The 25,832-nt window shown below is 34.7% G+C and overlaps 1 protein-coding gene across 1 annotated transcript in view; it reads right to left on the reverse strand.

Moving 5' to 3' along the window:
* The window catches only part of LOC118749408 (cytoplasmic dynein 2 heavy chain 1-like), a 162,277-nt gene extending 151,265 nt beyond the window's left edge, over positions 1 to 11,012 (reverse strand). Inside the window, exons 1-2 of the mRNA XM_036484212.1 lie at positions 10,792 to 11,012; positions 6,249 to 6,401 (exon numbers count right to left, since the gene is read on the reverse strand). Of these exons, the coding sequence (XP_036340105.1) occupies positions 6,249 to 6,401; positions 10,792 to 11,012 (374 nt within the window). The remainder of the gene's footprint in view (positions 1 to 6,248; positions 6,402 to 10,791) is intronic.
* Between the last annotated feature and the right edge of the window lie 14,820 nt (positions 11,013 to 25,832).

Consider the following 25,832-nt stretch of genomic DNA (forward strand, 5'->3'; position numbering starts at 1 on the left):
TCAAACAAAACGAAGCCTTTTTCAAACTAAATGAAACCTTTTTCAGGTCAAGCGAAACCATTTTCAAATTAAATGAAACCTTTTCCAGAAAAAGCGGAACCTTTTTCAAATTGAATGAAACCTTTTTCAGATTCAATGAAACTTTATTCAAATTAAAAGAAACTTCCTTTTAAGAATGTTTCGTTTAATTTGAAAAAAGTTTCCTTTAATTTGAATAAAGTTTTCATTTAATCTGAAAACGGTTTGGCTTTATCTGAAAAAGGTTTCATTCAATAGGAAAATGGTTTCGCTTAACCTGAAAAAGGTTTCATTTAATTTGAAAAAGGTTTCACTTAATTTGAAAATGGTTTCATTTAAACTGAAAATGCTATATTTTAATACCGGGCGAAAATATATTCCCAGGTGTTGCGCAAGCACAATTTGATGTGCTTGTGTTAATTTGAGTTGGCGCGCCCTTTCTTCCAAGCAATTTTGCGTTATTTCGATGTCCTTGCATGTTGGAGTAACGTTAGATGGCTCATAAAGTGAATATGAAGACTCAGGCATAGACTCACACTTTAATGCTTTTATATTGCTCAGTTGGGTGTGATTTTTTCGGAATTGGAACGGTCTTTGTGCTGATGGAACATTTTCAAACTCATATATAGCATTTTCAGTTTAAATAAAACGATTTTCAATTTAAGTGAAACCCTTTTCAAATTAAATTAAACCCTTTTCAGGTTAAGCGAAACCATTTTTAAATTAAATTAAACCCTTTTCAGATAAAGCGAAACCTTTTTTAAATTAAATGAAACCTTTTTCAGTTTCAATGAAACTTTATTCAAATTAAATGACACTTTTTTCAAATTAGATAAAACATTCTTAAAAGGAAGTTTCCTTTAATTTGAATAAAATTTCATTGAATCTGAAAAAGGTTTCATTTAACTTGAAAAAGGTTTCGCTTTATCTGAAAAAGGTTTCATTTAATTTGAAGATGGTTTCTCTTGACCTGAAAAAGTTTTCATTTAATTTGAAAAAGGGTTCGCTTTGTTCGAATATGGTTTCATTTAAGTAGAAATAGGGTTTCGCTTTGTTTGAAAATGGTTTCATTTAATTTGAAAAAGTTTAATTTAAACTGAAAATGCTTTAGCTTCGATTTATGTCGGTTCATTCCAACAAATATTTTGTTCACACACAAATAACCATTAGCTGGATCGTGATTTCCAGGGTTTGACCACAACATCCGAATGCCAAAAGCCATACATTTGGGTTTACCTCGTCCCCAAAGTTTCAATCCATCTATGCAAGTTGTGCTTGTAATCGAGAGAGCCTAATTCACAGTTTTCTTCACTGAAAAATTTAAATATTTTTGTAAAGTATTGCTGTTTCGTGAGCAATCTTTCTGCGGCTGGGCATAGTCACGAATTTGCCTCAAATCAAGGCGAATTTATATAAGGTGGTGTTGTTTCATCGGCTGTGAGTAGCATGTGATTGTAAAAATTTTGTATTTCGCTAGTGAGTAAGTGAAAACGTGAGAGTTTCTATATATTTGCTGTCGCCCTTTCTCCTTCGGGGAAGAATAGCGAGAAATTGGAGAATGGCCCGCTAAAAGCAAAAACAAAATACATGTAATTGTTGTATTTGTTGAAACGATACCACCTTATATACATTCGCCTTGCCACAAATGCAATAAACAAAATTGAAATTTCGATGATATAAACCATACTGTGGCGAATGGGATAATGACAGAATATTCTATGGCAACTAACAGTGTAAGGGCCGTTAACCTATCTGTTTTAAACTAAAGTCAAATCATTAAACTTACCCACAGAAAATTCTATAGAAATTTATGTAGTTAGGTTTAACTAATGATTTCACTATACTTTCAAATAGATAAGTTGAGCCGTTAACTAAAAAGAAAAGTGAAAGGTTGAAAAAACATTTTTTCAGCAAAAAAAGTAAAAATATTGCCTACAATCCACAAATGCAATTGAAATAGTTTGCAAGTGGTTTTATTGTATCCTCATATGTATATGCTTCCTTAACAGATCCATTAGTTTTCGTTGAAAATTCAACATATATTCAGACTTTCAGAGAAAAACCCCTACCCAAACCCGAAACTGTTAACACCATTGAATTCAGCGTACCAAAATTATCTAGAAATGACCTATCTCCCGTCTGTCGAAAAAAGTTGAAAAAACTAAACAGTGTTAATATTTTTTTTACGTGAAATTTGTATTAGTAAGATTTTAAACATTAGTTGATGTACATATAAAACACCTAGGACCGTTTTCTCAAGTGATTTTAAAATGTATCTGTCTTTAAACACAAATTTTGTTCTGAAACAAGTAAAGAAGTATAAGTTCGTGCGAAACCGAACTATATATACCCGGCGCACGTATTAAATATCGTTTTTTCAGAAGAGTATTTTTCCCAATGTCAAACAGTTTCAATAATATGCTATGATGTATTGAAATAATTGGACCAAATTTGGTGGAAATCGGTAAGGCGGTTATCGATATATACTTCTGTAGTCATAAGTGGGTGGTGCCAAGCCCATTTAACAAAAATCTGCAATCTTGTGTCTTGTTAAAAGATTGTTGTAAGTTGGCATCTTTAGTTATTGAAAGACCGGAGTTTCCGTATATCTGAAATTTACTGTTATATGGTAAGTGGCAGTAATTTTAGTCCGATTACAAAAATTTTCAACATATTGCTTTTTTGCGCCAAGGTTGGTAAATACGCCGAGTTTGGTAGAAATTGATAAACCGGGTACCGAGATACACATATGTAGGCGTAAGTGAGCGCCCATTTTCCAAAAATTTCCCTAAAAATCATTTGCTGCTAAGAGGTCATTGCATATATTGATTTTGAGTAAATTAGCTTAAATAGTTACTAATTTATCGTAGTTTTCGTATTTCTGAAAATTACAGTTATATGGGAGGTGGACTTGGTTCTTGTCTGATTTCAAAAAATTTCAACGTGTTTCTTAGTGAGGCCCTAAGCAATGTTTCCACCGAGTTTGGTAGGGATTGGTAAAGGGACCACGGAGATACAGCATTTAATCATAAGTGGGCGGGGCCACGCCCATTTTCCAAAAATTTTATAACTGTTATTTTATGCCAAAATTCTACGTCAAATACCAACTTTCAACAATTTGGATCCAGTATTTGCGGAAATATCTTAGTTTTTGTATATTTCGAAAATATTGTTATATGATAGGTGGGCGTGGTTATTGCCCGATTTCGCCCATTTTCAATCCCTACCTATAAAGGGCAACCTACTTACCAAATTTCGTTGACGTATATCAATTTTTTCTCGAGTTATCGTGTACACGGACAGACGGACAGACGGACGAACGGACAGACATGGCTTAATCGATTTCTCTTTTCATTCTGAGCATTTATGTATATATTTGTCTATATCTATCTCGATTCGTTTTGGCTGTTACAAACAACCGTTATGCGAACAAAGTTATAATAGTCTTGTGCCCAAGTGCGATCGGGTATAAAAATATAGAAATTTTAAAACCTACATGAGAAAACGGTACTTAGTTGTACAAAGATTTGTAATAATAAATTGAAACTAATAACAATAAATATTTATAGGTGCAATGAAAATAATAATAATAAATATTATCGGTTATTTAAAAAAGTTTTAAAGGTAATTTTATTGGTTGGCATTGGATTGTATTTCTATTGGACACTTTTACTTGTTTTAGGCTTCGCGGCATAGATTTTACCGAAATTTTGTGGTACAATTTTTATTATATTTCCTACGTTATCATTCTATTTTGAATAAGTAAAAATCTTGTTTAGGAGTAGATCTTACAAATCCGCAGTGGAATCCAAGCCCATATTTGAAGCTAGATACTCTAAAAGAAGATATTTCATTCCTTGAATAACGATTTTGTTGTTCGTTTGGTATGAATAACAACGTTTTACCTAGAGCTCTTGTTAACAGTCGATTATCCGGTTAACCGATTATTCGAATAGTCGAGTAGCAACTTTTGCATTGACTGAAAATCGAATAGCAAGTATTCGATCGTTTCATTAACTTCGACTAGTCGTGCAATTGATTAACTGTTATTATTTGAATAGTGAAAAATGTTTAAATACAAATTTTTTCTCACTTCAAAACCAAAAATTTGCCTTATCCAAAATGAGTTTACGTAAGCGTAGCTGGGTGTGGAACTTCTTTTCTAACTCCGAAGGTGGAAAAGAAGTTAAGTGTACAATATGTGGACAAAAAATGGCCTATAATAATTCGACGTCGTCTTTGGCAACCCATTTCAAGGCCATTCGTAAAAGGAACAAGGAGCAGGACCTGGAAATGTATGTTTATGTTAACGAACTAATAAGTGGTAATTTTCCATAGTTTATCCTCCCCAGGATCACAGATGTAGCCAAAGTGAATGTGCCGAACCAAGCCCGGCAAAAAGTTTCAAGCGTAGAAGAAAAAACGAAGATGGCGAAACTATTTCAAACGAGCGCCAAGAGACCATGTCTCGTGCCTGGATTCCATGAGTTTATGAAGGTGATGGATGCACTTTGAATTTTGCTATAAGTCACGTATTCATCTTCATCATAATTCATGCGGTACCATACCATTTTTGGTACTACAGTATATTTTGCTTAGCTGCACATCCTGCTTTGCACGAAAAACTTGTGCACTTAACCGAAAAAGGCACTTAAGCGAATTTTCTTTACTACTTCAATGAGGAAGGTATCCAAATCCCTATGAAACCAAATAATGGAGAAGCACTTACCACGTAGAAATTACTGCAAGCGAAATTTTTACCGAATAGTATCTAATTATCTATACAACTACATAAATTTATAGCCATTTTCGTTGTTCTGCGAGATGAACAAAATAAATAAAAAGTTGTAAAATTAGGCAATGCAGGTAAACGTAATACTTTCTTTGATAATTGATACCAGTCGCACAATTTTTAAGGCAGGTATCGCCAATGTCCAGGTATGCTAAATGCATCTATCGGAGCAGTTTCCTTATAAATGTTAAAAATAATGCCTCTGATGCGCATTTTGGGGTAGGTATCTTAAATGTGCACTTAAGCATAGAGGCAGCAAAGCAAAATATACTGTATAAATACTCAAAGCCTATCAACCGCAAAACTTATGAAATATTGAAAGAAAACAACTATTCGAATAGTCGAATCTGTCAAGTAATCGAATGAAAACCACTAGTCGATTATGAACGGTTAGTCGAAAGTGAGCGGTTAATCGATTAAATGTATTCGATTATTTTTTGAAACAACTTTTTCTATTCGATTAACCGATTAATCGGTTAGTCGATTAACAAGAGCTCTAGTTTTACCGCTTCAATTTCCAAATATCTTCGGTTGAAATGCCCGAAAAATTTACCAACTCAATGCACAAAAAATGTTCCTACTTCAGGATATTAATTTTTCTCAAAGTGAAAAGATTTTATATTTTTCCGAAAGCTATACGCTTTTTACTTTTAAGTTTGCATTGGAAACCGAATGACTCTCCAACAGTTATGGTGGGCATCTGGGTCAACTATATTGAATCACTGAAAATAGCGTTTTTCAATTTCTAATTTTGTAAAATGCTAAAAACACATTTTCGTGCCATAGAGTGAGCTCTGGTTAAGCGATTTATTTCTTCACCCTAAGTACCGAAGTTTATTATTTATTGCAAGCTTCTAATTGTGACAGAGAAATTCAAATACATATCAATTTATTATTTCCATGGCCCTCGGGATTTTTAAAGGAACTGCTGTCTGATTACTTCAGCAGCTATTTAGCTACCTTTCATGCCACAAAAATTCATTCCTGTTATATTTCCGGGATCTTCTTCAGATAGTTTAATACCACGAGATATTATATATATAACTAGGTGTAGATTTCTGTTAAAAATTTTTGACACTGGAGCAGGTGGAGCCCGCATAGTTCATTTAAAGGAACATCAACTTAACATATGAAAATACTTATAATCTAAAGGCTATTATAATCGCATACAGCAAAAAGTTTTACCTTTCTTTCATAGAGCGAAAATGAGGAAAAACATATTGCACATATAATTCTTTTACTGGGGTAGTTTTGGGAAATCAGAAATAATCAAGTTATAATAAAAAGAATATTTCGATGTTGTTAAAAGGAAACATTTTTTTATCGTGCCGAAATCCTCACAACGTACAGGGGTGGACTTTTACGGCTTTGTTTTTCGTATGGAGAACAAGCCAGTGTAATGTATGTATACGTAAGTACTGTATAAAAAAACTATTACTTCATATTGACTATTCCCATGCGAGATATTGTTGCCGGTGAAGCATGACACACCTCATCTGTCTCGAAGATGAAATTCACATTGCTGCCGAATTGTATACGCCAGCCAGATGGCAGCGTCAGTAATCTGGAATAATGGAAAATATAATTAATTCTGAAGTAGCAAAATTATTTTCTGTCGAAACGACGAGCATGAGATCGTTTTTAGGTCTCATTATTTTACGATCTGGGCGGTCAATTTAACAAACATTCGATAGAGGACATTCCAAAAAAAATTTCCCAGTCCCTCTCACCTCTTTGACTTGCACAGCGAACGTTCACCGTTTACCGGTATTCTAGAAGCATAGACAGACGGATCAACTCGTTATTTCGGAATTATCTCGGGAATTAACTGACGTTGATCGGGATTAAGCCCTCGAGTTAATTCACAAAATAATTGCGGATCAGGGGCATTTGCAATGACATCACTGATCCAAACGGCCCGCTGTTGTCTATTGTGAATGCAAAATGAACGAAGCAAACCAGTAAGCAAACAAAGTAAGTGAGTTTGGCATCCGCGTTAGCTGAATGGTGAGAACACCGTCCTATAATTCGGTAGGGTCCAGGTTCGATCCCCGTTGGGACCAATGTTCATAAATTACATTTTTTAATTAAAATTGTTTGACGTAGAATATGTCTTGCGTTTCGGTATGGATGCCTTGCTCAAATGTTGTAGTTGTACTTTTTAGAGCTTCACAAAAAAGCTTATTGCACGATAAGAAATGAAGCGATTTCAAAGAAAAATGCATCGTTTCTAAAAAAATCTCAAACCGACGGGTCTCCTTTTAATAGTGATCACTTCGTTTTCTGTCGTATAAACAAACATTAGTTTATTTTGGGGTAAATTTTGGGCATTTAAAGTGCTTTAGCAACATAGGTTCTGCAGATATAACTTCCTTTTCCTTTTATATAAAGTCCTTTTCGGACTATAAGTTCTCTACAGCAATAGAAATATTAGCCCTGCTCCAGATACTTCACGATTTGCAGGTTTAACAGGATTTACAGGAAAAGCTGTTTTCGCCATTAATAAACCTTATTGAAGGTGGCCACCGGGAACAGCTTCCTGTAAAAACCTGGAAATCGCGAAGCATCTGGAACGCAACTATTATTGTGTACAAATTTAATATGGATTTACCAAAAATATTTCATTTTAAAGCAAAAAATTTTTTGGAAAATTTGCAAATATTTTTATTACCAGAATGCTGGCAAACCGCCCCACCAAATAATTTTTGTTGCCGGCAGTAAGAAAACTTGTCGCCCTCGGACACAAATACATATATTGCCGGTAATATCGCCATCGTATCGATTTCTTAATACCAGTCTCTCTAAAACGTCCGCCGTAGGCAAGTCGCCTGGGCGCGTCCTTTTCTTATTACCTGAATGAGTCGTTTTCTTATCGCTTCAGGCGATATTTGGAATAATTTTTTTCTTTTTAACACTTCATTTATTTTTTGTATACAAAATTGGAACTTGGAAACGGCATTCATTATTTCTTTCGCTGTGGGGCTTCCTATTTTTACCTTCCTTTTATTAGCTCGGGATGTAACTATGTAATATTGATGCGCCTAAAAGATGCAGCGATTTCTATTCTCAAGTTACATACCTGATGACAGTACGAATGGCAATTATAATAGGGAGGTTTTAGTTTTTTAAACTATAATTTTATTTCAATCCTGTCTTTGGATTATACTGTTGACGCGAATTTTATAAGTTTGTTAATTTTTTATAACTTATTTATTTCAAAATTGACATGAAAGAAATGATGTTTCCGATTTGTCACCGCAGCAATAAATCGGTGAGTCGCCAATTTGTTGCCGTTGACGATTGTTGCCTATTTCTCATGTTATGCATGGTGGGCGCTCTAATGATCGTGATTTTGTTTTCTTGGTATTGGTTGATACCTTTTCTGTATGTTTATTTGATTTAAAATAAATGGGAATGCAAGCGCAAGAACAGTTAGGGTGCTGCAAGTGACAAAAGGAGACCAAAAACAAATGGCGCAGATCAAGGAAAATATTGTTACGATTATCCTTGTTGAGTTGACGGATTTCCTAAAATTCCTTGGGTTCGTACGGCTGCATTGTTACATAAACGTTTAAGATTTCCAAATTACGGTGCAGTTAACTTTATTGTACAACAAACACTGTGCAATACTTGTTAAGGCAATAACAACAATTAACAATACTTGATAAAGCAATTACTACACTTTAAAAACTTGTTAACACAATTGATCTCTGTTTTACAACTGAACTTGTAGCTTTCTGATTCTGATTATCTGCTCCGCTTCGCACTCATGGCAACTCTCGATGGTTCTGCTATCTATCGCTCATTCTATTATTCTCGCGGTGTTCGCAGTATTCTTCCTTTTGACGTTTCTTGCCATTTTCTTATCGTCCCGATCAGACACACTTGCTGTTCCGAACGCTGCAAGCCTTTCCAAGTGGACCTCTTGCATCTTGGTTCTCGATCTCCCAACGGTCTGAATCCGATACACTTCGTCATTCAACAGTTTGACAACCTTATACGGACCTTCCCAGTTGCACTGTAGTTTTGGGGACAAACCTTTCTTCCGTTGTGGATTGTACAGCAACACTATACTCCCCTCTTAGAAACCCTCGGAGTTCGTCACCTTATCATTCCTGGCCTTCATATTGTCACTCATAATTTGAGTACGCTGTCTCACAAGAGCATGAACTCTCTTAGCTCCTCTTCCAGGATGTTGGACGTCTATTTTCCAATTCTCCTTGCATCGCCAATTAATGCTAACTTAAGGTCAGTAGGTAAAGGGAGCTCACTGCCGAAGATTGCCTTTGCAGGAGTTTTACCCGTTGTTTCACGCACTGATGACCGGTACCCCATCAGGAACTAGGGTATGTGGACATCCCGCTTCTTGTCCACGACTTCCGGAAAATGCTCTTCCAGGGTTCGGTTGAACCGCTCCAGCATGCCATCTGATTGGGGATGAAGAGCCGTTGTTCGACTTTTCCGGATACCCAGTATCTGGCACATCTCTTGGAACACCGACGATTCCCTGGTCAGAGTACAGCTCTATAGGTACAACGTATCTCGCAAACCAATTGTAATTACATCCGCTACTATTTTAACCTTCTGGTTTGGAATCGGGTATACCTCCGGCCATTTGCTAAATTAGTCCATACACGCACGTATCTATAGCGCCTCCATTTCAAAGTGATATTGTTTGCCAATTTTAGTCTAACAGTGTGGAAGTTTCAAATGGCTAAAAATTACCCTTGATTTTTTATATTTTTTTGTCGCGTTTGCTTCCATATAACGAATAAACACAATTTATTTTTATATGGAAGAAATCCGCAACACCTTCGGCGAAAAAAAAATTCTAAAAAATCAACGGTGGTTTTTAGCCACTTGAAGCTTGCATATTGTTAGACTAAAATTGAATGGGCTATAAAACTGCGTACTCAAAAAAATTCCAACACTTCTGAAAAAAAAGTTTGAAATTTAGGTGAAAACTTGTTGAATTTTTTGTAGTCTTTTAAGTTTAAAACTTGGGTTTATGTGGATTTTGTTAGAGAATGAACTGTATTTTAATTGAAAATTCCTAAAAATAAAACAAAAACACGAGTGGGAAACAATATCACTTTGAAATGGGGGTGCTATCGTATTGGTCAATACTGTATTTGTTTCCTAGTCTGCTCATAGGAAATGGACCGGCCACATCATGGCAATCTGCTCGAATCGTGCGCCTGAATTATACTGCTTCATCTGGACATGACTTCTGGATTTCGGCCCCTTAGCTGCAATGCACTCCGCGCAGTTAGCAATCAACTCTGCGACCGATTGCCGACAACCAACCCAATATAGTCTCTGCTTGATCTTCTCCAGGGGCTTTGTGATTCCCACGTTCCCTCCACTGGGACCGTTATGGAACTCCTTGAGAACGTCACGAACTCTTACCCTTGGAACTACTATTAAATTTCGGGAGCACTGACCATCTTGACTTTCCCATACCCTATGCAAACAGCCAGATATCAACTTTAAGCTGTTCCATTGTGCCTTTGCGATTGGGCTCTCCGCTGCCATTTGCTCCTTAGTTGGCCGTCTGCTCATCTCCTGTCCATGCATCAAAAGCTATAGATCTGGATCTTCCTGCTGACACTTTCGTAGCTGTTCTTCCTTCCATTGGTGTTATTCTCGTTAACCGGACGAGTATAATGTCTTCTTTGGCCTCAGCCTTTGAGCAGTGTTTACATTCCAAGCTACATGGTCGACGGGGCATGGCATCAGCACTTCCCTTGCGGTGCTCAATAGCGAAGTAATAACTTTGCAATCTCAATCCACAGAGCTTGCTATCCTACTGGATTCTTGAACTAGATTAGCCACTTCAGCGGGCATGATCCGTTCGAACTCGGAAACTTTGCCCATAGAGATACTTGTGAACATGTTTGACGCACTCCATAAACGCTAGTAATTCTCTCCGAGTTACGCAGTAGTTCCTCTCTGGTTTTCCAATCGACCGGCTATAGTACGCAACTACCTTCTCCTGGCCGTCAGTTACCTGCGACAGTACGCCTCCTATGTCATAACCACTATCATCCGTATCCAAAACAAATGTTGCACCTGGAACCGGATACGCTAGCATAGATGCAGTACATAGCCGTTCCTTCAGAGCTTGGAAATCCTCCTCCTGTTCGTAGTTCCACTCGCAGCGCTGACGAAATTCGGAACAAATCGGCGATAGTAAGTGCATAGCCCAAGAAAACTTCGTAGCTCGTGGAAGTTCCTAGGTCTTGGCCAATCCTTTATTGCTTCTATCTTTTACTTCGCAGTGCAGACGTCTCTGTTGTCACTTTGTGTTCTAAGTAGTACAACCTCCTTAAACACTGAGCACCTTTTATCCTCTGGAAAACTTTTTGCAAATTCTTCAGGTGTTCCTCAAAGCTTTTACCCAATACGGTAATGTCGTTTACATACACCAAACATTATTTCCAATGTAGTCTTTTAAGCACATGGTCCATAAGTCTCTCAAAAGTGGCAGGAGCATTGCATAATCCTAAGGGCATCACCGTGAATTGCCAAAGACCATCTCCAACCGCTGAATGCTGTGTTCTTCTTGTCCTCTTCTCTTACCTCCACTTGCCAATAGTAGCTCTAAGGGCAAGTGCTGAGAACCATTTCGCATGTTCGCAGTATTCTTCCACTTGACGTTTCCTGCTGTCGAATATTCTACGTCTTTCGTCGAACATTCTGCCATTTTCTTGTTGTTCGCTTCGCGTTGCCGCGGTACTCGCCACAATATTAATAAGCTTATCGAAGCATATGTATTGACTCTATCACAAAAAAAAGTTGCGGTTTTCTCACCGGGATTACAAAATATATTATATTTGAAGACTTCCACCAAAATATTTAGGAAAAATATTAAGATTTACGTGAGCTGGAGTGATTTGAAAATGTCTCCAAAAATTTAGTTTATTATGAATAAAAGTAGTTTCTTAACGGAATCATAACAATGCGATTTTGTTGCTGTTTTTTAACCTTTTCACAAAACGGTTTGATAAAAACTTTTATAACTGGGCCAAAACTATACCGATTTATAAGGTACCATTGGAAAGGTATTTACGCACCCTTTTTTATTTATTTGCAAAGAAATTCATCCAACGTGCCAATTTTCTTCGCAAATATTATCACATCTTAATTCAACTTGGAATGACGCTCGTTGATCTTACCTTTCTCTTTAATACTTTGAATGAGTTTATTTGCAAAGAAATAAAAAGGGTGAGAAAACACCTCATAAGTCTAAATCGGTAAAGTTTTGGCTAAGTTATTAAAGTTTAAAAACAGCATCAAAAATCTCATTATTGTGATTCCGTTGAACATTTTTTTAAATATTTATATATTGTATTCAACAATTTTTATTGATCTTGAGGCCGTTTTTAATGAAAAACTTATTGTGGAAAAGCAACAATAATTTGAAAAAATGGTATAAGTGATAGCTATTTCGGAAATCACCACATTTCCTCATCAGACTTCTTTCAGTAGGATTCGAACCGAAGATCCCACTAACTCAGCCAGTTGCCTACGCACTGTGCTAAGTTCGGCTTGTAAATTATCGTTGCTTTTTCCCACTTTTTTCATTTGTTAAGCCAACACAATCAAGCGCAGCTATTCCGCTGCTATTCACACTTGATCATGTGGTTGTTGGTTTTGTTGGTTTTTGTTAATAATTCTATTTTTAGAATGCTTAACCTTTAGGCACAAAATTGAGCATCGGCATCGGCCTTTTTTCGCCGATTCTTTGCCGATTATTTGGAATTTCTTTTCATATGTGCAGGTGAAGCGACAGACAACGGCCAACATAAAAAAATATTTGCAGACAGCTCTTAAAAATGATTTTTTTTGGTTGAATGTGTTTCACGTTTTTTTCCATACAAAACTATGTTCGACAATTTTCTTTTATCCGGAGGAAACTGCCAGCAAAAAAAAATTGCTAAAAATCAACGGAATTTTATAGCAGCTTGAAACTTGCACTTCATTATACTATAATTAAATGGCCTAGAAAACTGCATACCGAAATTTGAAATTTTTGTGAAAAGTAGCAGAATTTTTCTCATTTTTGTACAAAGTTTGAAATCTGTTGCATAACAAGCCAATTAATTCAATTATTTGTTTTCTGTAGTTTTGTTAACTCCGTTAAATTAATTGATTTTATGATATAATAGGGGTATTCTCTGAGTCTTGCAAAGCCCTTGCACGGTGCACGGATTGCACGGTTTGCAAAGCTGTCCCATACCAAAACCGGTTTTAACCGTGCAATCTGTGCACCATGCAAGGGCTTTGCAAGACTCAGAGAATACCCCTAATATTTCTATTTGTAATTTTTCATGGAATCGGGATCGGCATCGGCCGATTCTTTCCCCATAAGCCGATTAATCGGCATTGGCATCGGTACCTGAATAAAAATTGGAATCGGTCGGACTCTAGTTTACGTGTCTGCAGTGACAGCCAAGCTGCACTGAAGACATAGGCCATCCCTCTATCTATGTACTTCCAAACTAGTAGTTCGGCAATGCAACATAACGAGCTTGCTTTACACTGGGTGCCAGGTCACTCCGGAGTACCTGATAATGAGACATTTGACCATTTGGCCACAGTTGGCTTGAACCAGGCATTCGTCGATCCGCAACCAGTCATAGCACTTCCCATTTTGGCCATCGAAACCACCATCAGAAACTGGGTGAATACTTCGCTTAGCAATGACTAGGAGGCATCGAGGGGATTCCGGTGAGCAAAACTCATGCTGCCTTCAGTCTCAGAAGGTCTATCTAGTTTTTTGCTCTCACTGAGCAGACAACATGTTGGGCTGCCGACTGGTCACTGCACGTGGCTTGCTAACTTGGTTGTTTCTCATCGATTTTTCTAGATTCGGTATTTTCTCTATTGTCAGTTTCTGAACTAAAATTATGCCGTAAAAAGATTTGCGGTTTTGTTGTTTAAAGTTTTGTGTGTTTAAAAATGTGAGTGATAAATATTTTTCGCATCACTTTAAAATTCGGAGTGATAAAACTAAAAATGACGCCATCAACACAAATAAACTATTTTACAAATACGCCACATGCAATTTCATGAGTGAGCCGAACATGTAAGAAGTTTATGGTGAAGAAAGGTAAATAACGCTAGCTCTCGGAGTGCTCCTAAAAAATATAACTCCTCAGAGCAAAATAGTACCTTGATGGCTTTATGAGGTATGTTTTTTAATACTTGGAAGTGTGTAATCACGTGTTTTTAATAAATAGAACACAAGAAGATAATTTATTTTTATTTTTGCCACTCCAAATTTAGTTTTGGATCTCACCCGCGATGCAAATTTACATCTTTAGATCTAGTCTTCACATCTTTTGATGAGCTTTGGAAATATGTTAGAAATGTACACCGAAACCAGAAAAGTTTTGAAAAGGGTATACGAGAAAAAAAGTTTGGGAACCCCTGTTTTATTCTGTCACACTAGTACTCTCGCTATATAGTAGTCTATCATTCTTGCTTTAATTTTAAGGTTTTTCAGCCGCACTGAGAGTCGTTTAATGATTACTTAAGGTGTTCCTCAGTGACGATTTTAAACAATTCCCTTTCAGAGTCAGTTAATGATTCATTAAGAGTAAAAGAAAAATCTTTACTAAACTTTTTAACGAATGAGAATGCAATTTTTTGTTTTGCCTTATATGGCCTTATTCATAAAAAATAAAATAGATTTAAAGAGCTCTATAAGTGACATTTTCATACAAATTTTCGATTTATAAAGCAGTTAAAGTCTTCTTTATTTTTTATGAATTTGGCTGCTATTGTTTAAAAAATAAATATTTTTTAGTTTCATTTAATGATGAGAAACTTTTCAAATAAAGTTTTTTATTTTCACTTTCTAAAGTTTTTAGTTTTTATTGTTTAAAAAAAATGTTTTTTTTTAATTTCGTTTAGTTTTAAAGAAGTTATTGCTGGATAAATAGAATAACGCTAAGACCTCCTCGTTACCAGATCTTTCAATCAATAATAATCTATATATTAATACGCTAACATGAATTTTGTCTCCGTTCGTTTGGCGATTCTACCGAACCGATTTCAAAACCAAGAACACCGTTGGAAAGGCATTTCTCCGTAGATGAGCAGAGTTTTTATGGTTTCACAATTGGTTGAAAATTACGGCCAAAACCGTCGTTTAAACATTTTCGAATTGTGTATAGATGTTGCTGCAACATGTTCAATTTGACATGTTTCGCCTGTTGTTTCACTACACATTTCAAATTAAGCATTGAAATAAAGATAAATATGAAGATGAAGAAATGAATAAATGAAGATGAAGTCAAAACAAAGAAGGCAAAAGTGAAGATAAAGACGAAAATGGAGACAATGACAGATACATAAGAAGTAGGGTAACTGAAAGGGTAAGAACCTTTCTTGAATTTATGAAGTGAAACTTCTTTAGCGGCAGTTGGTTGGTTGGGAGAGGATTGTAAAATTCAAGGGGAATAATGCACACGGAAATGGTTCTTAGCGGTTTGAGAATAAAAACAAAAACAAAGATGCCTAGAGGTAAAGGTAAAAACGAAGATCAAGGTAAATTTAAAAATTCAATTTTAAAGGTAAAGGTGACGAGGAATATGCAAAAATAAAGATAAATCTGAAGAAAAGGATGAGGATGAAGACGGATATTGTTATCGATATAAAACTCGATATTTTTATTGATATAATAATCGATATTGCTATCGATAAGATAATCGATGTTGTTATCGATACTGTTATTGATTCAATAGCCGCTATTGTTATCGATATAATAATCAATATAATAATCGATATCGTTATCGATACAATAATGGATAGTGTTATCGGTATAATAATCTATTAAATAATTGATTTTGTTATCGATTTAGTAATTTATATTGTTATCGATATGTATAATAATCGATACTGATGATTGTTATATTTATCGATGAATTAATCGATTTTGCAATGGTTGTATTTTTCTATATGTTTATAGATATTGTTAGCGGTATTTTTATCGACACAGTTATCAACAGGGTTATCGATATAATAATCGGAACATGGAAAGTGATCACATTACATGACATCACATCACATTATATCACATGATATGAAGAGACATCACATGATATGAAGAGACATCACATGATATTACATCACATCACACGATATCACGTGACATGACATCATATGATATGACATCACATTATATGGCTTGGCATCACATAATGACATCGTATGACATGACATGGCATTACATAACGTGGCATCACATGATATGACATCATATGGTATGACATCATACGACATGACATCAGAGGATATGACAACACATGACATAACATCCTATCACATCACATAAAATCACGTCACATCTTATCACGTCATCGCACCTCATTTCATCTACGTGAATAGAAAAAGAAAAGGATATAAGCAAAGATGTGAACGATGAAAACAAAGATCAAGACCAAGGTAAATCTACCGATTTCAAAACTAAACACACCGTTGGAAAGGTTTCGAAATTGGTTGAAAATCGTCGTTTAAACATTTCTATATTTGTGTGTGGTTGTTTTTGCAAGCTGACCAATTTAAGCTGTTTCGCATTTTGATTTACTTCGTATTTGAAGATGAAAAAACAAGTGATAACGATGAAAACAAAAAAAGGCAAAAGTGCAGATAAAGACGAAAATGGAGATAAGGGCGAAAATGGAGACAAAGAGAAATACATAAGAATAAGGGTAACAGAGTTGAAATTTTAAGATAAGAATCGAAATAAAATCAGCCATAAAGGTTACTGAAATTTATCGAATCATCGAAGTTTATAATTATCGAAATTTATTCATGCTTATTAAGTTATCGCAACGTATCGAATTATTCAAACTGATCAATGTTTACTGAGTTGTCGAAATTTATAGACACAGAAACTTAGTTGTCCAAATTTACGGATAGTTATCGAGCTATAAAAACGTGTGGGATTAACGAAATTTGTCAAGTTAAAGAAATGTATCAAGTTATCGATATTTATTGAATTATCATTATTTATAGACCTAACAAATTTATCGAGGTGTCGTAATGCATGGAGTTCTTTCAACTTACATGATTATCGATAATTATTGATCTACTGAAATTGGTTGGTTCAACGAAGCGAAGTTTATGGAATTTTCAAAATATATCGATTTATCGAAATTTCAGGGCTATATAAGCTTATCGAGTTTCATCGTGTTAACAGAGTGTAACGAGTTACCAAAATGTTTAGATAGTTTTCGAAAAATGTGGAGCTGTCAAAAGTAAAAATTTATAAAGGTATCCAAAGAATTTACATTTTTGAGTTATCGAAATTTATCGAGCCCTCGAATTTCACAGTTATCGAAATTGGTCGAGTTAACGAATTTTGTTGAATTATCGGATTGTAGTTTTCTTGAAATTCATCGAACTATCTATATGTATCAAATCATTGAAATTTATCGGCATTGAATGTATCGGGTCAATTCCAAGTCCTGCCGGAGTCCTCCAAACACCTTCTCAGATAAAAAATTTTATTTACTTTTTAGTTCCAAAGAAGATTTTCCGGTTAGTTAATTTGTACCGTATAAGTTTTGCTGGGTGTTAAGTTAGAAAGCCTCACCAAGGCTTCTAAAACTAGAAAAACTGTCGAATTTCGACAGGAACTGGCAATCTAGTAATCTATATATTAATACGCTAACATAAATTTTGTCTCCGTTCGTTTGGCGATTCTATCGAACCGATTTCAAAACCAAGAACACCGTTGGAAAGACATTTTTCCGTAGTTGAGCAGAGTGGTTTCACAATTGGCTGAAAATTACGGCCAAAACCGTCGTTTAAACATTTTGTTGCTGCAACATGTTCAATTTGACATGTTTCGCCTGTTGTTTCACTATACATTTGAAATTAAGCTTTGAAATAAAGATAAATATGAAGATGAAGAAATAAATATTAACGATGAAGTAAAAAAAAGAAGGCAAAAGTGAAGATAAAGACGAAAATGGAGACAATGACAGATATATAAGAATTAGGGTAACTGAAAGGGTAAGAACATTTCTTGAATTTATGAAGTGAAACTTCTTTAGCGGCAGTTGGTTGGGAGTAAATCCTCAAATTCGAGGCGAATAATGCACATGGAAATGGTTCTCAGCGGTTTACCGGTTTGAGAATAAAAACAAAAACAAAGATGCCTAGAGGTACAGGCAAAAACGAAGATCAAAGTAAATTTAAACACTTTAAGGTAAAGGTGAAGAGGAATATGCAAAAATAAAGATAAATATGAAGAAAAGGATGAGGATGAAGATCGATATTGTTATCGATATAAAACTCGATATTCTTATCGATATAATGATCGATATTGCTATCGATAAAATAATCGATATTGTTATCGATGCTGTTATTAATTAAATAACCGCTTTGTAGTCGATATAATAATCAATAAAATAATCAATATTGTTATCGATACAATAATGGATATTGTTATCGGTATAACAATCGATTAAATAATTGATTTTGTTATCGATTTAGTCATTTATATTGTTAACGATATGTACAATAATCGATACTGACGATTGTTATATTTATCGCTGAATTAATCGGTTTTATAATCGTATTTTTCTATATGTGTATGGATATTGTTATCGGTATTTTTATTGAAACAGTTATCGACAGGGTTACCGATTTAATAATCGGAACATGGAATGTGATCACATTACATGACTTCACATCACATAATATCACATGATATGATGAGACATCACAATATATTACATCACATAATATGATATCACATCACACGATATCACGTGACATGACATCATATGATATGACATCACATTATATAGCATGACATCTCATGACTTGACATCACATGATATGACATCGTATGACATGATATGGCATTACATGACGTGGCATCACATGATATGACATCATATGGTATGACATCATATGACATGACATCAGAGGATATGACAACACATGACATGACATCCTATCACATCATATAAAATCATGTCACATCTTATCACGTCATCGCACCTCATCTCATCTACGTGAATAGAAAAGAATATAAGCAAAGATGTGAAAGATAAAAACAAAGAGGAAGACCAAGGTAAAGTTACCGATTTCAAAACCAAAAACACCGTTGGAAAGGTAATTTTCTGTAGATGAGGAGTTTTTATAGTTTCGAAATTGGTTGAAAATTTTCGTTTAAAAATTTCCATATTTGTTAATGGTTGTTTTTGCAACCTGCTCAATTCAAGCGTTTCGCATTTTGTTTTACTTCGTATTTGAAATTAAACTTTGTGTTCAATCTCAGGGGATTGATTAGAGCGGCACAGCGTGCACCGGAGAAACTAAATCCACAATAAACAAAACCGATTGGGATTTCGTATAATTCAAATAGTTTAAATAATTCTTTTATTGAAGTAATTCAACGTATTAATGCAATACAACGACAATTTTGAGCCCGAGTGACAAACAGTATTACAAAGAAAGGAAAATTCAATCTAATCGAACTGGATTAAGTTAGTGTCCATGTCCTCGACACTCTGAAATAAAGATAAATATGAAGATGGAGAAACAAGTGATAACGATGAAGACAAAAAAAAAAATGGGCAAAAGTGACGACAAAGAGGAAAATTGAGATAAAGGCGAAAATGGAGATAATGAGAAATACATAAGAATTAGGTTAACAGAGTTGAAATTTTGCGATAGGAATCGAAATAAAATCAGCCATAAAGGTTACTGAAATTTATCGAATCATCGAAGTTTATAATTATCGAAATTTATCCATGCTTATTAAGTTATCGCAACGTATCGAATTATTCAAACTGATCAATGTTTACTGAGTTGTCGCAATTTATAGACACAGAAACTTAGTTGTCCAAATTTACGGGTAGTTATCGAGCTATAAAAACGTGTGAGATTAACGAAATTTGTCAAGTTAAAGAAATGTATCAAGTTATCGATATTTCTTGAATTATCATTATTTATAGACTTAACGAAATATATCGAGATGTCGTAATGCATGGAGGTCTTTAAACTTACAGAGTTATCGATAATTATTGATCTACTGAATTTGGTTGGTTCAACGAAGCGAAGTTTATGGAATTTTCAAATTATATCGATTTATTGAAATTTCAAGGTTATATTAGCTTATCGATTTATCACTGCTTATCGCATTTAATCGTCTTAATAGAGTGTAAGGAGTTATCAAAATGTTTAGATAGTTTTCGAAAAATGTGGAAATGTCAAAAGTAAACATTTATAAAGGTATCCAAAGTCTTTACATTTTTGAGTTATCGAAATTTATCGAGCTATCGAATTTCACAGTTATCGAAATTGGTCGAGTTAACGAATTTAGGGCCGGTTTCTCCATCTCTGGTTAACACTAACTCCCCGGTTAAACATTGTTATCGACGTTCTAACTCCATGCATATAACAGGGAGTCGATAAGGTCGGTAACGATGTTTACCGGGGGATTAGTGTTAACCGGAGATAGAGAAACCGGCCCTTAGTTGAGTTATCGAATTTTAGTGAAATTCATCGAACTATCGATATGTATCAAATCATTGAAATTTATCGATAAACTTGAATGTATCGGGTCAATTCTAAGTCCTGCCGAAGTCCTCCAAAGACCTTCTCAGTTAAAAAAAATTTTGTTACGTTTTAGCAGAAGATTTTCCGGTTAGTTAATTTGTACCGTATAAGTTTTGCTACGTGTTAAGATGGAAAACCTCTCCAAGGCTTCTAAAACTAGAAAAACTGTCGAATTTCGACAGTAACTGGCACTCTAGTAATAATAATAGATTGGCGCTTACACATACATATGTTAGTGTTTGGCCGAGCTTCTCCTCCGATTTGTGGCGTGCGCCTTGATGTTGTCACACAAAGCGGAGGGACCAACAGTTTTATGCCGACTCCGAACGGCGATTGTATTTTTATGAGAAGCTATTTTTCATGGCAGAAATACACTTGGAGGTTTGCCATTTCCTGCCGAGGGACGACCGCTGTTAAGAAAAAACCTTTTTTCTATATTTTTTTCGATGTTGGTTCGACCAAGGCCTAAACCCAGGCGCAGCGGAGTGGAAGCGCGCACTGCTTACCACTCGCTTTAGAAATGTCCTGATATTTTTCCCCAGAAATCTGGCCGCCGTAGGTATCGATCGAAATGGAGTTGAAACGCTTTATTTCTTAATAATACTTGGGAGGGTTGCCAGCTGTTTAAAAAATCCAGCCCAACTTAAATGAAGGCAATTGAAAAATGGAAATATATATCACCATATGAGTGTTAGACAAAAGATGTTGTGGTTTGAAAAAATTTTTAAGAGGGCTGCTACCTGTTTACAAACTTAAATTCAATGTACAGTGGTCCACAAAATAATAGGAGTGCGATATTTTGATCAGTTTTGGCTATTTGTCTTTTGTTTACTTAATGTTTATTATTTTATCATAAAAGTCAAGCTGGGTATACAATAAACACCGAATAAATTCAGATTTCAATCTTTGTACAGAAAATATAAAAATCCGGCCAATTTTCACCAAAATTTAAAATTTTTTAACCAGAACCTTTAGAAAAAATGTTGGTATGCAGTTTTGTAGCCGATTTAATTATATACTAAAGAAGTGCAAGTCTAAAGACTCTGACTGCATACCAACATTTTTTCTAAAGATTCTGATTAAAAAGTTTGAAATTTTGGTGAAAAGCTGCAGAATTTTTATAGACTTTTATAAAAAAAATAATAAACATTAAAAAATCAAAAGAGAAACAGCCAAAACCGGTCAAAATATCGCACTCCTATTATTTTGTGGACAGCTGTACATATACAATAAGTGAAATAAATTACTACAATATGGATATGAATCAAAATGACAAAATATTTTTTATTTTAACTTTCATTTCAACATAGATTGATTAAAAGAAAAATACTAATAAAAATAAAATATTTCACACAAACAGGGTTGAAATTTTGAAATTCCTGCCCGTATTTTGTTTGTAAGTCAAATATTAGTGGCATTGTGCTACTATGATAGCACGGTCGAGTAATCATAGTCAAAATATGTACAATGTAAAATATTATTTTTGTTGTTATTTAATTTTGGTTAGTTTTTTATAGTTCATTCTTTAACAACATTCGTATAAATACAAGTTTAAAGGCAGTGTCACACGATTGGGTATATCTCGAAATTTGGCGCAAATCGTAACCCAATTGTGTGAATACCCAAATATTTTTCTTTCTCCCAATCACGAAAAATAATTTGTTGAAATTTTTCAATAGAAGATTGCTGCATTGTACCAATCTTTTGACTACAAAAAACAATTGTCCCAATATTTTTATTTTGAACCAATAGCCTAATATAAAAATGCAGAAATCTGTACAAATGTACCAATCGAGTGACACTGCCTTAAAAATTTATGCAATTAAAAAAAAATATATATCAACAAATCTTCTTAAAAATTTCGAGTTTTTAATTAGATTCTAAGTATGCAGTTTTGTAGTCCATTGAATTCTAGTAGAATAAAGTATATGTTTCAAATGGCTAAAAATTACGGCTCCAATAATTTGCTGATTTTGAATTTTATTTAATATTCCGACGAAAATCCTTAAATGCCGAATTTCTTTGAAATCTGTCAAATACATATGGAGTAAATACCAAGCTTCATAAAAATTTACACATTTTTGAAAATTTAATATCAATTTCGAAATCAGTGACTACGAAAATCTCTGGACACCAAGCTTCATAAAAATATAGAAATTTTTTAAGAAATCGACAGCCATATTGGATCCGCCATTGTGAATTTCGCAAATTTAATTTAATATTCGAAATCAGTGATGATGAAAATACCTACATATCAAATTTCATTGAAATCTGTCAAATACATATGAAGTAAACATTTTTGTCGTCCTATATTGTCGATTCGTCCCTATGTGCAGAGCCGGTCTTTTTATTACAAGCTTTTATTTAACTTCCTCATCCCGCGGAATTTTCCAATCGTTTTTAAACTAAATTCCCGTCAAGCTAGATATTGTAAATCTTCAGAATAGTTCCGATTAAGCATGGGTAACGCAGCGCAATTGCGTTAACACCGTAGCCGGAGTTGCTGCGCCAACACCAGTATATGGAAAGCGCCAGCGCCATTAACACCAAGCAACACATGAAGCACTTACACAATTCGCCTTAACTGTTTGAAAATTTACACGTACTTTGGTTTTGCTTTTGAGCGTTGAGAACGCAATTTTAAAGCTTTTACTCAAGAATGATGAGAATATCGTGGCATTTACAACATTCCTAGCAATTAAATTCGGGTGGCGGTACAAGCGTTGCTCAGCGCCGAAAATTATAGAAATAATAGTTGTGACACCACTGTATGGTGCACTACACTGTATGACGATGGGTACTGTGGTGACACTCAGATGGCACCTTGTTCAATTCAGTACACTGCGCTGTTGCGCTGAGTTAGTACGCTGACACCACAGGTGGCGCTGGCGTTATTGAGCTTGCGCTATTACCCATGGCTAGTTCCGATCATGATGACAATGCAATTTAAAATATAAATTGATTCTCTAGATCAGTGTTCGGCAGGCCATAGCTCAGTGAGCGCACTCTGGGCACATGTGGACTTCACACGTATGCGAAGAGTGGCAGCTGAGCAGTGCATTTAACGCACGCAGTCGTTAAAACGACTCCATGTTATATGCATGGAGCCGAACACGTCGATAATGATGTTTAAACGGAGATTAGTGTTAACCACATATTGAGTAAACGGTCCTAAGTCTTTACAAGCCTCCCTTGAAAAAATTATCACTAACAGGTCTATTCTGCACGTTACCGAAGATTTTGTAACCGGAAAATTGTATTACCAAAAATGTTACCAGTTCTTGTCACCGCGATTCTAGGTACGTTAGCATTGCAGTTAAAATATTCAGCAATTCAGCTATGAAGAGTTGTGCAAATCGTGGCATTGCATATTTCACGGGGCAATAATTTGTTACCAGCTTATAAGATGGTAACAAAATTTACCGGTTACAAGAGTATACAGAATGCGAAAAGGGTTTAAAAATTGACAGGAACTTTATTTACCGGTTACAAACTTTTTATTACCAGCGCAGAATAGACCTGTAAGGGGCAGTTAAAAAAACTATCAAGAAATTGTTAGAGTTAAGTCTTCATATAAATTTAGAAGAAAACATTAAATCATTTTTTGATAAGTGCCGGATGTTTTTTAGAATTAAATATTTAAATAAGAAACTACTCGCGCAAAAACATTGGGCGAATAAAAACAAAATTATCTTTAAACAGTTCCATAAAACATTTCTTTCATTTTATTTACGTGGTTTCCTTTATGTGTTATTCGTTTCTGTCCATATGTGTACATATGTGCATAAAAGATGCAAATGCAATTAAAATTCTTTAAAGGTAATAGGTTTGTATAGTAACCAATAGTCAGTACTAATTTGTACTGGAACCTGCAAATTTTTACTGGAAAAGTGTATGATAACCCAAAAAATTTGCAAGAGAGCGCTGAATCGAGAGCGTAACAACACGGGAGAGCTGCAAATTCTTGCTAGTGAAATTTCTACTAGCAGAAATTAGCTAGCAAAAGAAGAAGAAGAATAAGCGCCATTTGTTGAATTGGTTTAGCACAAACAAAAGTAAAATGAGTAGAAATCAAAATATTAATGATGTACTGGACTGTGTAAGTGCGTGTGTGTAAAGCAAAGCGTTTAAAAATGATTTATAAATAGTAAAATGTTTACAGCAGAATATCAAAACAGTGCAACAGCTGTTCACTTGCAAGTTTTTGCTAGTTTTGTGTTCATTAACTTTTTCTGCTAGTTTTCTGTTATTCTCAATTTTACGCTCTATTTTGCTTTTACGCTCTCGCTGCAATGTTTTACTGGAGAAGTTACTGTACAAACCTAATATTGAAGGAACTCTTAAAATTGGTATACGTACATACATATGTATGTATTTATGCTGATGCGCTTCAATTGATGCTAGTTTGTACCAAACATAGCATTCGCAACTCAAACGGTTAATTTGTTTGTTTACAGTTTTTTGACATTAGGTCCCTTCAATAACTTTTCCAGTAAGTACATGCAGCGAGAGCGTAAAAGAAAAATAGAGAGTAAAATTGAGAGCAAGAGAAAATTTTCAGAAAAAGTTATTGAACGCAAAACTAGTAAAAATTTGCAACTTAAACCATTTTGACACTTTGGATGGTTAAGTTTTGGCGCGCAATTTTCTTTTTAATTAGGAATAGTTCCCATCGTCATAAAAATAAAAAATATACAATAGGTTTAAATTTTTCATCCATATTTTCATTTCACTAATTATGTTTCATCAAATCATCCTCTTAAATAGTTTGTTTACATTTGAATTCGAAACATAACCTTATTTTTTGACTCCTGCAAATTCCTGCTGGTAAAATTTTTACTCGCAAGAATTTGCAGCTCTCTCGGGTAATTACGCTCTCGAATTCGCTCTCTCTTGCAAATATTTTGGGTTATTGAATGCATTTCCAGTAAAAACTTGCAAGTACTAGTAGCAATTCGTAACAATTTGTTGATATTGAATGGACCTATTATAACTAGCTACGAGAGAGTACGAGCTAATTGTCACTTCTACCTTAGTAAATATGCCTTGACTCAAGCTCTAATGAAAACTAATGAGTCAAACCACGCCAACTGTGTCAATGAATTTCCATTGATTTTCTGGAAAGTGAAGACAAGTGTGGGAATCTGTAGATAATTATAGAACAAAAATACACTTGGACGGTTTTTCGAAATTGCACTTCGCTTTTGTTTTTTTTTGGTATTATAACAATATTGCATTTTTGAGAGAAAAATTCGTAACTCGCGACCCATTTGATGAAATTTGATGAATTTAAAAAAAAAAAAAATTGCATGAAATTTCATTAAATGGGTCGCGAGTTACGAATTTTTCTCTCAAAAACTGCAATATTTTATAATACCAAAAAAACAAAAACGAAGTGCAATTCCGAAAAACCGTCCAAAGTATATTTTTGTTC

Source organism: Rhagoletis pomonella, unplaced genomic scaffold (genome assembly GCF_013731165.1).
Source record: "Rhagoletis pomonella isolate Grant_MI unplaced genomic scaffold, Rhpom_1.0 Rhpom_scaffold_00016, whole genome shotgun sequence".
In the NCBI taxonomy this organism is placed as follows: domain Eukaryota; kingdom Metazoa; phylum Arthropoda; class Insecta; order Diptera; family Tephritidae; genus Rhagoletis; species Rhagoletis pomonella.